At 42.0% G+C, this 15,778-nt stretch overlaps 1 protein-coding gene across 15 annotated transcripts in view; it reads right to left on the bottom strand.

Annotated features, from left to right (window-relative positions):
* The window catches only part of LOC130142070 (ubiquitin-associated protein 2-like), a 92,343-nt gene extending 84,157 nt beyond the window's left edge, over positions 1-8,186 (bottom strand). For 11 of the 15 annotated variants that reach the window (XM_056323497.1, XM_056323501.1, XM_056323498.1 and 8 more), the window contains exon 1: positions 8,016-8,186. In XM_056323497.1, the coding sequence (XP_056179472.1) occupies positions 8,016-8,148 (133 nt within the window). In that variant the 5' untranslated portion in view covers positions 8,149-8,186. Of the gene's footprint in view, positions 1-7,095; positions 7,194-8,015 lie in introns of all 15 variants that reach the window. The other 4 variants (XM_056323508.1, XM_056323512.1, XM_056323511.1 and 1 more) reach the window with 3 other exon arrangements.
* Between the last annotated feature and the right edge of the window lie 7,592 nt (positions 8,187-15,778).

Genomic DNA, 15,778 nt, shown 5'->3' with positions numbered 1-15,778 from the left:
CAGAGATGATCAGTTAGACTTTTTAATGTATATTCTAATATGAAAACACATTTGAGAACAAAAACCTTTGTTCAATTGAATTATCACAATCCTAATTAAGTTTAAAAAAATGAACAAAACAGAACCCAAGGAACACAATAACATTAAGTGAAAAGAAATACTAGGATTAAACCTGGTGAGTAAAAAAAAAATTTTATAAACCAATGTGAATCCACAAAAGGCTCTAATTTTACTTCAGAGGCAACTAAAAATAAACATTTATCTGGAACTCAGCAGAGATTTTAACACCACTGAAATGCAAATTGTTAAGAGTTAGAAGTACACTGCTTACAATGTAAGAATTTTAGACTGACAAGTATTTCTTTGGCAGAACTCTTCCAGAGCTTTAGTTAGATACACAATTGCTATAAAAGACTTGAAATCCTAAGTTCAAGAAACATACAATAATCTTTTAGTTAACCTTCAGACTCTTGAAGCTGTGATGTTTTGGATTTAAATACAATTGGAAAATATTCACAGCATCTTCTTTAAGATGAGCTATTAGGGAGGACTGTGGGTTTGGTTTTTTGACTGGTCTGAAACTTAATAAAATCTTCATTTCATACAGTTTACTGAAAATAAAAAAAAGGAAAGATGCCCTCAATTTTTCTTTTAATTAGAAGTTTGGGTCATTTTAAAAATACATACCAATTCTAAAAAAGCAATTGGAAGATGAGGAAGAGTTGCATGCCAGCTTTTCAATTAGGGTCTGTTGATAAAGGGGACCTACAACCATAAAACCAGTTCCTGGCCACCTTAAACTCCTTAAAGTCCTGGTGATAAAAACTATGCCAACTCCAGTTGCTAAACTCTCATTTGTTCTCTCCTACATTCAGCTCCAATCCCAAACAGCTACTTAGTTTTTGCTAGGTAGAAAAGGTTTTACTTACTACAGTCTGACTCGATGTTCAAAATCTGCTTGTTCCGGCCTGCAAGGTAAGATGCATCACACTGGTTTTGAGCTCAATTTTTGCTTGGATATTAAAATCAACTGAAAAGGAATAGTACTGTGGTTTCTTGTCCTACGTTTTATCATATTTTATAATAGGTAGATCATTTCATAACTAGAGAAATACTTAGAATTCCTTCTGTTGATCAGTTATTTTAATGGATTTGTTTATTGAGAAGAAATATAGAAGTTGGAGATTTTTCACTTCCCTCTCTGCCATGACTGAAGTACTCAAAAGCACTCCCTAGCAATCAACAGAATCAACAAGGGAGATAAGTCATATAAATATTTGAGGTAGGTTTTCTAACAGAAACTAAAACCCACCAATGTTTCATTTCAGAGGACTGTACAAAAAGCCATCACAGCACTTCTCATTCATTATCCCTAACTATGAAGTAATTTTAACCAACTAACTTTATTTTAACCTTTGTCTACAGTTGTAAGGGTCCTGAGGATTTGGGGGAAGGGGGCTGGATTTGTAAGAACAGGAAAAATAGGCTGATCCAGTTCACTTCTAGTTTACCAGGACTCATGTAATTCTGCAAAGTTTTATTTTCATTTAAAAATACTTTTAAAAATAACTGATGCACATAGCTTCATAAAATGAACTGCTCAATATGCAGAAGTACAATAAGAACTCAGCCTAACCTCTCCTAAACACTGTATGTGCATTAAACCATCATTTACAATCCACACAATTCCTAGACAGAACATAAACAGGGCTTGGGCAATTTTATCACTATGAGACAATCAAATGTTTGACCCATTTCTTCCCTCACAGAACTGCTGAATTATAGTCTTCAGTTCAGCTAGAGCCAAGACTCCTTATTTGCAAGCACAGACATTATTTGGATTTGAAATATGCATCTCATTGCATTTTCACACTTTCTCTAAACATATCTCAAACCCACCTACCTCGCCACCTATCAAGAGTCACAAATTAGTTACCACCACCCTTACTAAATTCAATCCTTAATCCGTCTCCTTCTCAAAGGGATGTAAGAACATATGGCCTTGAATTTGCCTGAAGGACTACAGATTTGACTACGTCAAGTAGTTTAACCTAGAGAAGAAAGCTTTGGGGAGGGTGTCTCATCAATGCATATAAATATCTAAAGGGAAGGCACATACATAGAGCCAGGCTCTTTTTAGCAGTGCCTGGTGACAGGACCAGAGGCAACAAGCACAAACTGAAACACAGAAGGCTTCATCTGAACATCAATAAATGTTTTTTTTACTGTGAGGGTGACTGAGCACTGGTACAGGTTGTCCAGTGAGGTGGTGGAGTCTCCATCCTTGGAGATATTCAAAGGATGTCCAGACACAGTCCTGGGCAACCTGCTGTAGGTGGTCCTGCTTGAGGCAGGGAGAGACAAGATGACCTCCAGAGGTCCCTGCCAACCTCAGCCAGTCTGCAATTAAGTGAAATAAAAAGGGAAGGAAGCCTTATAACAGAAAAGTTGTTATGAAACATGCCCCGCAAGCTTCATTAGGGACAAGTCTTAAGCTCTAGCATTTCTGCTCAGACAGTCACATAAATAAAACCAAGTGAACATCTATCTTCAATTAAATCAGGTAGGACAGAAGTCACTGGGACTTTGAATCCAGCAACATACATTACTACATCAACAGATAAAATGGTAAACAATGAAAACCAGAATACAAGGTATAAAGTTGCAAGGAGTTTTATAGTTGCAGTCATAACAGAGAACTACTCAAGAAAGACAATAAGCATCTTTTCCTAAGATGCAAAGAAAGGTTGCTGGGCATGGCTGCTATCTGGACATCAAGAAGCAGCAAAGAAACCCAACAGGTTGAGGACACATATCAAAAGCCACAAGGTTTTCTCAAACACTGAAAAAAACCTTTTGCATACTCATTAACTTGCCTTCACCAAACTCATAACACTATTTCAATCTTTCTCTAAAATTAATTTCAGACAACTACTCTATGGCACTTACTCCATGTTCAAAACACTCAGAAATTCATTCAGTGGGTAATAAAGTAAAGCACAAGACTGGGAAGTGCAGCATCGCTCTCCCTTATCACATTTAGTCATTCAAAATTAACATCAGTAACTTGGGTCTCTCTTATGTCAGTCTCAAAATGGATCACAAGTCAGTGATCCGAAGAATGTTTGACTGAAAGCTGAGATAAAAGCTGAGTAACAGAAGACATCTGTCCCTTGAGGTACAACCCATCAAAAGCATGGACCAGAATTTCTCAAATACAATATATTTCATACAGCCTGACAGCAGAGCAGGGTTTGGCACCAGGATTCCTTTCAGATTCATGTTGCTGAAGCCACATCTAAGACAACATGCAAGTTTGAAAATCAAGAATGTAAATGTAGAAAGAAAAAAAATCAGCAATAGCCTTCAAATACAGGAAAACATGGACAGTGTGATAATATGAGATATCAGTCAAGTGTTAACCATAAAATAGCCATGATTCAGTTATTTAAAACCACATAGAGGAAACAAGCTTTCAGAACCCATATGCTTCATTCTATATTATTATATCCACCATCCTCAAAACACTTAAATACAGTAGAAAACATTTAATTTTCTTTGCTCAACAGCAATTTCAGTATAGTCTCTATAGAATCATCCTACTTCCAGGAACAGTATTTTAGTCATAAGAAATACAACTGAAGTGTTCTAGCCCAGGGATCCTCAAACTTTTTAAGCAGGGGGCCAGCACGCGGATGAAGTGGCAGGCAGTCATCTGCGGCTGCTTGGTTTCCCCCCCCAACCCTCGGCAGGGGGGGTCTGGATTGAGGACCCTGGAGGGCCGTATCCAGCCCGCAGGCCGTAGTTTGAGGACCCCTGTTCTAGATGAAGCCTACACCACACAGTAAAACTGCAAAAAGACTTCCTTAGCTAACCATTAAAAATATTTAGGAATATGAACATAGCTACTGAATTCAAAATTGACACCTTCAACCACAGGACTGCCTAACAGGCTAAGACAGACTCCGCCCCCTTAAATCAGGTTTAAAAAAAGCACAACCTGATGATTCAAATCTAGACATTAAAAGAGTATTTGCATTTTCTTCATTTAACTTTGGATTCAAATACTAAATGATTCCGTAATACAAATTCCATTAAACCTGCATCTTCTGCAGATCTAGAATAAAATGTTTCCTATATGATAAAGCAAAAAAACCCCAAAACCATTAAGTTCACCATAGGAGTACTACTTCAGGCAAACCTTAAGTCTAAAAAAAAGATCAAAGCGCTCTCAATATGGGAAACAATTGTTTTTAATACAAAATGCTGCACTCTACCAGGTTAAGGACTCCTACAAGCTCATCTGTTGGAAGACTGATTTAAGAAGCTGGGGAGGGAGGAAGAATGTTTGTCAAGTTTACCTTCAAAAGAAGCCACAGTATCTCGCAGCTTTCACAAAGACAGCTGGTTTTAAAAAAATAATTTCAAGAGAACTGAGAGTAGAAACAACTCCATCCAAAGGAACTATGCAAAGTTGTTCATATAACCCATCTTACAAGTTTTACAATCTAGAGAAAAACATAAGTAAAATAACATGCTCAGCAAAATAGTTATGTAGTAGTAAAAGCAAGCCATGAGATCTTAAACATCAGACCATATCGCCTCTAATCTATCTGTCTTTAGTCACTGTTTACTCTTTGCAGCACTGAGTAGTGGAGGGAAAAGGGCTGAAGGAACCACACCTGTGAAACAAACTGCAGGAGCCCCAGCTGGACAGGGAGTTCTGGCAAATTGCCAGTTTAGATGGTCAAAATTAAAAAGCATGGACTTCCATGTTAGAAGAAAAGGGAGAAACCCTTTGTATGATTTTTGTAAAATATGAACCTTAAGTAATTGCAAAGGAGCTACTTCACAGCCTTTCATCCTGGCTCTTGCTTTAATGAGCATAACCTGTTTTGGGAAGTTATATGAAAAACAGTACAAGTCCAAGCTAGGCCTTCCCTGAAAAGCAGAGAGGACACAACGGGCTACAAATGAGTAGACTGCATCAGAAAAAAACCCAAAATTTAACAAAAAGCTCCAGTAGAATAACAACACTGAAGCAGATATTACTTGTATTTCCTCTAGCACCTTCCATTCATTAATTTTGAAGTATACAACACTGAGTTTCTTTAATCTGTCATCTTATAAAGGGCAAGTCACTTGGCTTCTCTTTTACCAAGCTCATAAGAGGCTGTTGCAAACCCGAGCACAGAACACAGATCTTCAGAGTCCTGCTCACATGCTTTTATTTATCTTTGTCTCTTATTTGGTTAAAAGATTAATAAAAGATATAAATTTGTATTCCTATTCTTTCATGAAGAATCTATTCCAAGTACTGGTACTAAGCATTACTGAAATTTCAAGTAAACAATACTATTAATAGTAATATTGTCAATACTAATTGTTATCAGAGTATTAATAGTCTACAATACATACATTTCTCAAGCACTATTAACCAGCATACTATTCTGCTATGATCAGTATCACTAGGGAGACACCAGCAACAAATATAAAACATACCAAAAAATGGCATTCTATGAGGAAAGCATCACATAAAATAAGAGTCCATGGAAGAAATATAAAACATCAAAAGCCTGCTTCTAAGTTCTAAAAGGGTAGCTTAAAAACTGGAAGAAGAAAAAAGTGCGCTTCTGGTAATAGACAATATTTTCTTGTCGAGTTTCCCTTAGCTTCCTTACATTTTTAGTGGCGAGTCTGTAACTCCAAAGTCCTCTCAAATGGTCAAATCCTTTTGCAACTCATGGCACCAGGAGCTTTTTTGAGGACTGGCCAAAACAATGCAAGTGAAAGTCTAAATTTCTGAATTTCCATGTCTTTGTTTTTATTACTACGAACACTTTCTTTAATCAATATGCTGATAAAACTGAAACTTGAACAAAGCAGAACAGAGCTTGCCCAATTCCCACTCCTCTCTCCCTCAAATTACCAAGATTGTTGAGGTTATAAACACAAAAACTGGCTAATTTCCCAGACTATGCATCAAAATCAGTTTACACCAGTTAATCCAGTTTCTCCATGTAACCCTCTAGGAGTCCCAAACATCATTAGTGCTGCAAAGTGATTTAGCCTTGCTTGCTTTCAAGTTACCTAGTGTAAGGTTAAAAATAAATTCTTTAAACAAGTTATGTCAAACCACCACAGAGAGATCAAGCCCAGGTATAAATACTGAGTCAGTCAGGTAGGAATCCAAACCCAGATTCCACTAGAGAACGTGATATAGTAAAGGGAATTGTTAAAAGGGCCTGATAAATATTAAAAAAAAGCAGAGCCTCAGAAGGCCGAGTTGCTGCCATTTGTTGTGAAGGGCTATTTCAGTGATAAGCACTGCTCCTCCAGACCTGCACATCATCCTCCTCCTCCCTTCCCTTCACACACACACATAGCTCCAATTTCTCTTCTTGAAAAAACTAGCTACTCTCACACCAGGACCTCCCTTCCATTTCACCAGCCACCACCACCCCAGAGGCTATCACCTTGATCTACTGCTATATTATAAGCATTCAGCATTTACTCAAATTGAGATAACTAGGGATCAACTGCTGCTTGGTAGCTAGAAAGGAAGCGAGCTGACCCTAATGAGCTTCCCCTTACATAGCTCCACACCTAACTCCAAGTTTCTGTTCCCCAAGACCGCGTGTTCCTTTGAATATAATCAAGAGGACTCTACATGTCCATGCTCCTGATGTTAACACATCTACAAGAGAGAAGCTTCAAACCAGGTTCACCCTGAGCAACTCCCAGGTGGCATTCAACAGCACTGCAGACATTTCTGCACATATTTTTAAATCTATTTCACATCACAGAGTTCAGAAGATCCTTGCCATCAGGCTCAAAGGTGGACCAGGTCCTTTCTACATCCAGTTTCTTGCAGAAGGGTTTCTACCAGTTTACTTTCCTGCTGTAATTTTCTTCAGGAACAATAGCAAACACAGAAGAGCTTTCTTTTCTGTTTTTAAATGCAACATAAGCCAGACCAATAACAAAACTCTACCCTAACTTCCAATTCTCAGCAAGCACAGAGTCAGGGGCGAGGAAGGACTAGATAAGGTTAACAGAACAGTTCATTCATCACCATGTTCTCAAGTAACCTACTGTTGCTGCTGAGATGTTATAGTCAGTGAATTCTGTAGCTGTGACTGGGACACGGCTGCCCTACACCACCACCCCACCCACTCCCCATGAAGGAGCACCTGTGAAGGACAGAAAAAAGACAATACTGAGGTAAAGCCCTACACAAGGCACAAACCAGCAGTTATTCACCCACTTGCTCCCTTCCCGTGCTGCCAGCCCTCCTTTGGCCTGACTCGGTATCAGGAAGAGGCCCCAAGACACACACCCATCTGGCAGCCCTGCTTCCCCTCTGAGAGGTCCAGCTGCACCCCCCTCTCTTCACAGCCCAGAGCCACGAGAAGTACGAACCCATCAGGAGAGAAATCCCCAGCTGTAAGGACACGGGAAACAAGAGGGATGGGGTGCGGGACACTCTCACCAGGACGAAAGAGGGTGGGAAAACTAACCCCCCTCTCCCGGCACCCACCGGCTCCCCCTCCCCATACGAGTCCGGGCAGGAACAGGACAGGAGCTGCCCGCAACCACGGCCTACTCAACAGCATCTACCGCTAAAGGGAAGGGGGGGCCGGCAATCTAAGCATGGCGAAGCTTCTCCCGGGAGGCCGCTGCCACCACCCCACTCCACAGCCGGGAAGAAGAAACAGGCCTTAAGGGGGGGGGGGGGAGGGGGGGGGCGGGGAACGGCCCTAGCAGACAGCCGCTGCCAGAAAAAACCTCCCACCAGGGCGGGGAACCGGCTTCCAGGCGGTGAGCCCACCCGAGACCTCAGGCTGCGGAGGAAGCAACGGCCGCCCCCAGACCGTTGGGTGGGGGAAGGGCGCCGGGCCTCCCCTGGGCACACAAGTCCACCACTCCGCTACCGTGCGCGTGGGGCAAGCAATGAGAAAAGGAGACGCACCCCCATCCCACTCCCCGACGGTCCCGACACCCCCACGCGATACCTGTGTTCACAAAGCAGCAGCAGCAGCGGCGCCCACCACCATCACGTGACCACCACGTGCCTTCCCGCCTTCCCCCCCCCCCCTTTTCTCTACACGCTTGCGAAGCCTCTCCCCTATGACGCAGCACGCTCATCTACCACCCCTCACACACAACCAGCACGCACGTCACCCAACAACCCTTACACCCACTCCAACACCACGTGAGCGGTGCGGGGGAAGCTGGCCCCCTCACGTGACCGGGGCTCCGCCCCCCCGCGCGCCGGAAGGGGACGGTTAGTCCCGCCTATAGCTGTGTTGGGGAGAGGTGGTACTAGGAATGTCTTTGTAAGGAACTGTAGAATCTCCCCAGATCTGGCGGTTGTTAGTGCTGACTCATCGCTGTTGACTGTTCAGTGGGAGGCCCCGGGTGAAAGCCATAGCTGTTCCTGGGGTCGTTCCGTGGAGAGTTGGCGTACCAGTGGATCCTGACTGGGAAGGGCATTTGTAAGGATAGGTGGTCCTATCTCAGCGCTCTGTCAGGCCGCGGGGAGACAGAGGGCTCAGCATCCACAGGTGCAGCCTGGGCCCTGGCGGGACGGCTTTAGGAACAGGGTGAACGTTCAGAATCATGGCTCTTCCTCTCTTGCTAGCTGAAGAAGCAGTTTGAACCAGGAGCTGGGGTATTTTAGGTTTTACCTCTTATTCTAAGGTGGCTTTTATTTTTTGCCCTACAGGGTTTTGGCAGGAGTGGTTTATGTCACGGATTAAAACCTGTTCAGATTGCCAGGTTACGTTTATTACATTTGGTGCCTCAATCCCAGAGAATGTTCAAGCCGAGCTGACATGGGTTCTGGGCTTTCTAGAGCTCCCTTGTTCTCTCCCTAGTTATTCTCCTGGAGGCTTTATCCCAGACCTCTTTGATATCCCAAACTATCTGCACGACTAGAGAATCAAAAGGTTCCTTTGTGTTCTCTCTCCACAGCTACCGAGACCAATGCCTGAGGGCTCAGGAGATAGGAACCAGTTCTGCACTTAATTTAAGTGTTACGCTTCTGGTGCCTCCAGTGATCTGTCCTATGGTTTTTGACCTTTTCTGTGGCCTTTACTGCTGTTTGCTCATCCTCTGTCCCTTGACCCCATAACTCTCCATGTAAATAGGGAGGGCATCAAATTACATTTTACCCTAAGCAACAGCTGAAAATTAATCAGTGTTGTTCCTGTTTCTGCCTTCTCTGCTTAGACAGACTAGACAGATTTAAGCGGCCTGTCTCCTGGACTGATCTTGATGTTTATTACAGGATAAAAATGCTTGTAACTTATCCTAAGATGAAGCAGCAAGACCTCCCTGTTCCCATCTTTTCCTAATGAAATAGAGCTAAATTGAAATTCAGACCAAATGGTGCACAACCAGTGTTGATTTTCTTGAGGCAGCTGTTGATATTTTGTTTTATTACTGTTGAGGGGAGGGGATTAATTGTAGCTCTAAACAAAGTTTCACAGGCTTTGTGACAAACACATCTGCAGGTCCATAATCTATGCAGATTTAATCAGTATTATTAGCATTCTTTCATCATGACTTGGCAATCCCTTGCTATTCAAGATGAATATTTGATGTGCAGCATGCAACAACAAAGGCTGAGAGCTCTTGGGATGCTGTAGTCAGATGGTGTGGTGCCATCTGGAGTGTTGATTTAAAGAATCAGTCACCAATATTCGAGTGAGTGGAGGTTATCTTTATTCGGCAGCACTGGGTGCATGGGGGATCGCTCCACCAAAGTCATGCACACCGAGGGAACCTTTCAGCCCCCTCTTTATACAAGTCACTCATGTCTATTCATTAACTTTCCGTGAACTCATTAACATATCTCACACCTGGACAATTAGCACATTCCTATTCAAGGATTTATTATATCTTCAAGTTAACAATATTAACATATCTTGTGCCTGGACAATTAGCACACTCCCTATGTCACCCATTCAAGGATTTAGTACATCCTCAAGTCAACAATAAAGGTCTCCTCAGATGAACATGAGCACACTGATCTTTAAATAAATCATACATGGCCCATTATTCATTCCCCCCTTTTCTAACAACTATTGTAAATTCTTTTACAACTATAAAAAAATCACTGTACCCTATGATCATTCTTTGATAGCACCAAACAAAACATTGAAGTAATACACATATTGGTATACCTAAAACTATTACAATGAGCATTATAACAAAAGCATGCTTTAACCATTCCAGATTAGGTAACCACAAAGTTAATTTGTCCCATATGGCCTTAAAATTCCATGATAAATCATCTTTAGTAACTTCATGTAAGATCTGAAACCTGTTCCATATCTTATGGATATCTGTTTCAATTTGATTATTTTGGTCTATGTATACATTCAGTAATCATTCCACCCATCAGACTGGGAACAAATGTTTTGCCCTGGGTTTCCAGGACATGCTCCCCCTGTCTTGCTTCGAGCTTTCAACGACAGTTATTATCACTTTTCATAAATATTGTGGTGGTTAGGTTTGATATTTGTAAATCAAATCTGGGACGCAACTCGTATGTTTTATCATAAAATAGGCAATATCCTCTGCAGGAGCGGTCTGCAAACTAGGACCATGCATGGCAATCAGTTAGCTGAGGGGAATGTGCTCGAGCTTGTCTAGACAACAATTAACACGATGAGGCATGTTTACAGAGCACAGGGGAGTGGGAGACGGATGGCACCAAGGATGGCACCAAGGAAAGATAACACCTTGCTGTTAATTGCTGGTAGTTAACCACCAATCAGGGATTGCCCAGTATGTAATTCTTAGCTTAAAGAACCAATCTGTTTAAAGCACGCAGGTTCTGAAAACATATATAAACTCGTGATTGTGTACAATAAATGGACATTTGCTTGCATTAAACTGCGTCCCGTCTCTTCATTCGCCGCAAATTGGTGACCCCAACGTGATGCGTTTAAGGATCTAACGTGAAGGGCTCTCGAATCGCCTATCTGAGCGACATGCAGCGAATCCCACAGAACTTTGAATGATCTGCTGAAAGGAAGCAGGAGCCGGCCAGAAATCCCTCCGGAGTTGAGAGGTGAGCTGTGGGAAATCCGTAACGGGGAATCAGGCTTCGTCCCCAGAAAGAGACGTATATGGACTCATGAAGGGTCTTCTAGTCAGATCTGGGAGTCCGTGCCTCAATCTCCTCAAATGGTGACCCCTATGGTGGTGTTCCGAAGCCTTGGAAGAATAAGGACGGAAAAAAGACAGCTCATGGAAGAGGGCTGCGTTCCGGAGGAGACGGCTTGGCTGAACGATTGTCTTGCTGTCTGGACCAGGCGGACAACCTAAACCCCGAGGATAACACCTGTATTCATCGAGACAGGTGAGCAGCCAAGAAACTTTAGAGACTTTGAAAGAATGAAAGTGTGTACATACAGCAGCCAATTGTATGATGCTGCCGCGGAGGGGAACTCCGTGTCGGGAATGCATTTAGCATCTTGGTGGCAAATTCTGACTACTCTTTGCCAAGTGTGGACTAATTCTACTAACGGTGCTAAACCAGAGGAAGCTGTAAATTCCACCGTCAGCGATGGCGATTCTGTCCACACCTCCTCTGCCCCCAAAGCTTCTGTCACTGATTGCAGCGACCCTCACAACACAGGAGCAAGCACGGGAACAGGACAACTCGGACAATGATTTTATTGACACTGATAAACCTTTTGATCCAGGTCCTATAGATCTGGAAAAGGAGCTAGACCTTTCCCCCATCCCCTTGTCTCTCTTGATGCATTGATTGTATTTTTGGGGAGGGTGAAAGGGGGTCTGAGGGATTGGTGGCAGGAATGCAAGTGGGAAACACTTCAGTGATAGGTTTTGGGAGTCGCTATGGCATGTTCAGTATTTTGTCAGACAAATCAACCTGCAGAGTGGCAGCCTGTGCAATACGAGGCTGTTAAAGAGTTAAGCAAAGCAGTGCGGGAAGGGAGGATTCATAATACATTTGCTATGTCCCTTCTTGAAGTGATGGCAGAGCCTTATACACTCACACTGCATGATTGGAAGTTACTGCTTTGTATGGTACTAACTGATACAGTATATGATGTGGTTATTTGATATTTGTGAGCTATGTGTAGTGGCCTTGACTGAAAACCTTAATCGGGGAATTGCTGTTAACTATGAGCAGTTGGCTGGAGAAAATTAACTGTGCCGATTCTGTGACTCAGGCAAGGTATCCCAGGGACAACTGTTTGCAAATGAATGAGATGGCTATTAAGGCAGTCCGGATGCGGGAGTCTTGCCACAGTCTTGCAGGGTCCTAGAGAGTCACTAACTTTAATACTAACTTGATTGATTGGCTTCAGAATATTTTGCAACAAGTCGAACATCAGGAAGCTCAAGGGTTGCTTTTAAAACAACTAGCTGTGATAATGCCAATGAAAATTGTAAACGGGCAACTTTCACAATCGCAACCCCAACATGTGTCAAATGATTGTAACGCAGAACTCACAGCAGACTGTAATTCTCAGGCTGAGTTCTGGAATGCAGCATAACACATTTTTGCTTCTCTAATCTCTTCTGTAAGAATAGTACACGCTCTTAACTTGCTTAGTAAATTAGGCTGCTAGCTTGCTAAACAAAGTAATACTACAAATACTATTTTTTTTCTGGCTTATTAACAGATGTTGATTCTGTCCATCATATGTTGCTACAGAACCGAGTTGCTATTGATTTTTATTATTAGCACAGGGACACAAGTGTGAAGACTTTGATAGGATGTGTTACGTGAATCTGAGTGACCACTGTGAATTAATTTACAAAAGTATACAAAACTTAAAAGCCTTAAAACAAAGATCTGCAACAGAGCCAGGGGCGGGATGCCTTTGGTCTCTTCTCACGGCTGGGAAACTTTGGGCCATGACTCAAAAGTATTACAGGATTTATTATAATTATCTTTAACCACCTTATTGATGTTTGCTTTATGTCTCCCATACCTTTTTTTTTCTGTATTCAGTGTTTAGTTGATTGTAAAATAAAGCAGGTCATGGTCACCCAGCTACACACCCCCTTTGCCTCGTCGCAATTAACAAGCAAAAAAGAGGAGGATAGAGAATGTCTGAAGAGAGAGATAGGAGAGGAAACCGGAGAATATTTGACCTAACAAGAGATGAGAGAACAGCTGGGTATTGTGAAGGAGAATAGGAAAGATAAACATGGTTATCTAGTGTTTAATAGGTGTCTGCACGCTTGTAGAGATATATAGCTATGTAACTACATGAATGATTTCTGCCCTGAGCCTGGTGGAGCATACAGCTGCGGTTTGTGTCCTGGCTCAGAGATGTAAATAGGGGCTTCTCTGTTATGGTAAAAGTGTTTCTCTTTGCATAAAAAAGAGAGGGAATGATGGGAATGACCCCAGAGGTATGTTCAGAGAAGGCATGCGATGTTTCAAACTTTTTGACTGAACCAGTTCTTGTTTGGTGTGCCCTTCCACCTATGTATAATGTTAATCCAAAAGAAGCTGATATTGTTTACACTTTGAATGTCGATAATTGTCTTTCTGTAGATGCTAATGTAGTAGGAGGCTATGATGGGAACGTGTCGCAGCGGTTCTTCTCTTATCCAGAGTAACAGCAGGGAAAGCATTAAAGAGTTAAATCACCTTGTTTGGTAGGCAGTTCAGAATGTGAGTCAAAATTGCCACTGCTTTTTGTTGTTGGCTCAAGGACATGGCTGTGAGGATTTTGATGGTATGTGCTGCGTGGATTTTAGGCGCCCCATTGCAGCAACATGTTATCAAAATCTGAGAAAATGTCAGCCTTTTTGGCATCCATTCACTCAATTGGCAGTATTGTTTGTTTGCTGTTACCTTGGTTGCTGTCATGTTTGCAAGGGCCCTGCAGAACATGGCAAACCTGGTACTAGCTGTTCAAAAACAAAAAGGGGAAATTGTAAAATTGTACGGAACAAAGACAGTGGGTTATTTTGACATTGATAATATGTCTTAGTTGGTTTTTTATTTGTTCTGTTACATGTGCCTTGGTTTTGCTTGGTTTCAGGGGTTCTTTTGTGCAACAGGAAGGGGGAGATGCAGGAGGGTCTGCAAACTAGGACCATGCATGGCAATCAGTTAGCTGAGGGGAATGTGCTCGAGCTTGTCTAGACAACAATTAACATGATGAGGCGTGTTTGCAGAGCACAGGGGAGTGGGAGATGGATGGCGCCAAGGAAAGGTAACACCTTGTGGTTAATTGCTGGTAGTTAACCACCAATCAGGGATTGCCTAGTATGTAATGCTTAGCTTAAAGAACCAATCTGTTTAAAGCACGCAGGTTCTGAAAACATATATAAACTCGTGATTGTGTACAATAAATGGACATTTGCTTGCATCAAGCTGCGTCCCGTCTCTTCATTCGCCACAATCCTCCACCATCGCCTGGCTTTTTCCAAAAGTCTGGCCAGGTAGGCCATTTGTCATCAAGATAATTCCAGTTTTGAGAGGCCACCCCATACAGGGGTGTTACCAGGCCTCCTTTAGGAAGAGAGGTACATATCCAGCATTCCTTAGCTTTCGTGGCATTAACAATCATTTGCAATGTTTGAAGATGGGTATTGTTTACCCATGCTTCAGTTTCTAAAATCCTTTCAACTGTTACAATCAAGACCAGAATAACTTTACTCAAATATTCCCTGATTCTTTTGACAGTCCATTGTGTCTCTCTTAACCAGTCAATATCAGGTTCCTCCTTCATCTTGATTGCAGTAAAGGTGGCCAACAATACTCAATAGGGTCCATTCCACTCTTCTTGTAGAGGATCACCCTATTATAATTACGATCTAAAGAACTGTAGTCCCATGGGTCTTGCCGGGGTAATGGCCCATGATTTTTCAGGAGCTTTCTTTATCAACAAGTAGCAAATCCAGGCTGGTTGTTCTCTTATCTTGATGGCAGTGAAGGTTGTCAGCAGCACCTGATAGGGTCCTTCCCACTTTTCTTCCAAAGGTTTCCCTGAAAAAGTCTTTATCACCAGATTTAAAGGAATGGACTGGTTGACCTAATCCTCTGGCCCTTGTTAGTTGTCTCTGGAGGGCCTTCACGTATTCACACAAATATCCCTCTCCTAACTGCTTTAAATCTTCTCCAGCAAATTATAACTGGTACAGTCTCCCGTATAATATTTTGAAAGGGCTCAAATTCTCCTTTGTTCTCAGTTTAGTTCGTATTCTTAATAATACCAAGGGAAGAGATTGTGGCCAAGTTAGATTTGTCTCTTGTCCTATTTTCGCGGTTCATTCTTTTCCACTTGCCCACTTGCTTGAGGCCTATAAGGAGTGTGTAATTGCCAATCTATTCTTAATACTGTACTTGTATTATTTTGGCACAAAAGTGTGAGCCTTTTTCAGAAGAGATTGTTGCCAGAACCCCAAAGCGGGGGATAATTTCATTTAACAATCCCTTCGTTACCTCTCTTGCTTTATTTGTTCAACAAGGGAAAGTTTTTGGCCAACCTGAAAACGTATCAGTCATAAGTAATAAATATCGGTACCCCCCTTTTCTTGGGAGTTTGGAAAAATCAACTTGCCACTGTTGTCCTGGATAATTTCCTCTACTAATGTTCCCTAGTTTTGTTTTATTTGCTACATTTGGATTATTACGTAAACACACTTCGCATTGCTGAGTCACCTGTTTTATTACAGTATATAAGTTTCGCCCTATCAGTTTTTTATTTAGACTTTTATATAACGTATCAGCTCCCCAATGAGTTTTATTATGTTCTGTTAGGGCTGT

This window comes from Falco biarmicus, chromosome W (assembly GCF_023638135.1).
Source record: "Falco biarmicus isolate bFalBia1 chromosome W, bFalBia1.pri, whole genome shotgun sequence".
NCBI classification, from domain to species: Eukaryota; Metazoa; Chordata; class Aves; order Falconiformes; family Falconidae; genus Falco; species Falco biarmicus.
The sequence above is the reverse complement of the archived record's forward strand: the minus strand, read 5'-3'. Positions and strand labels throughout refer to the sequence as shown.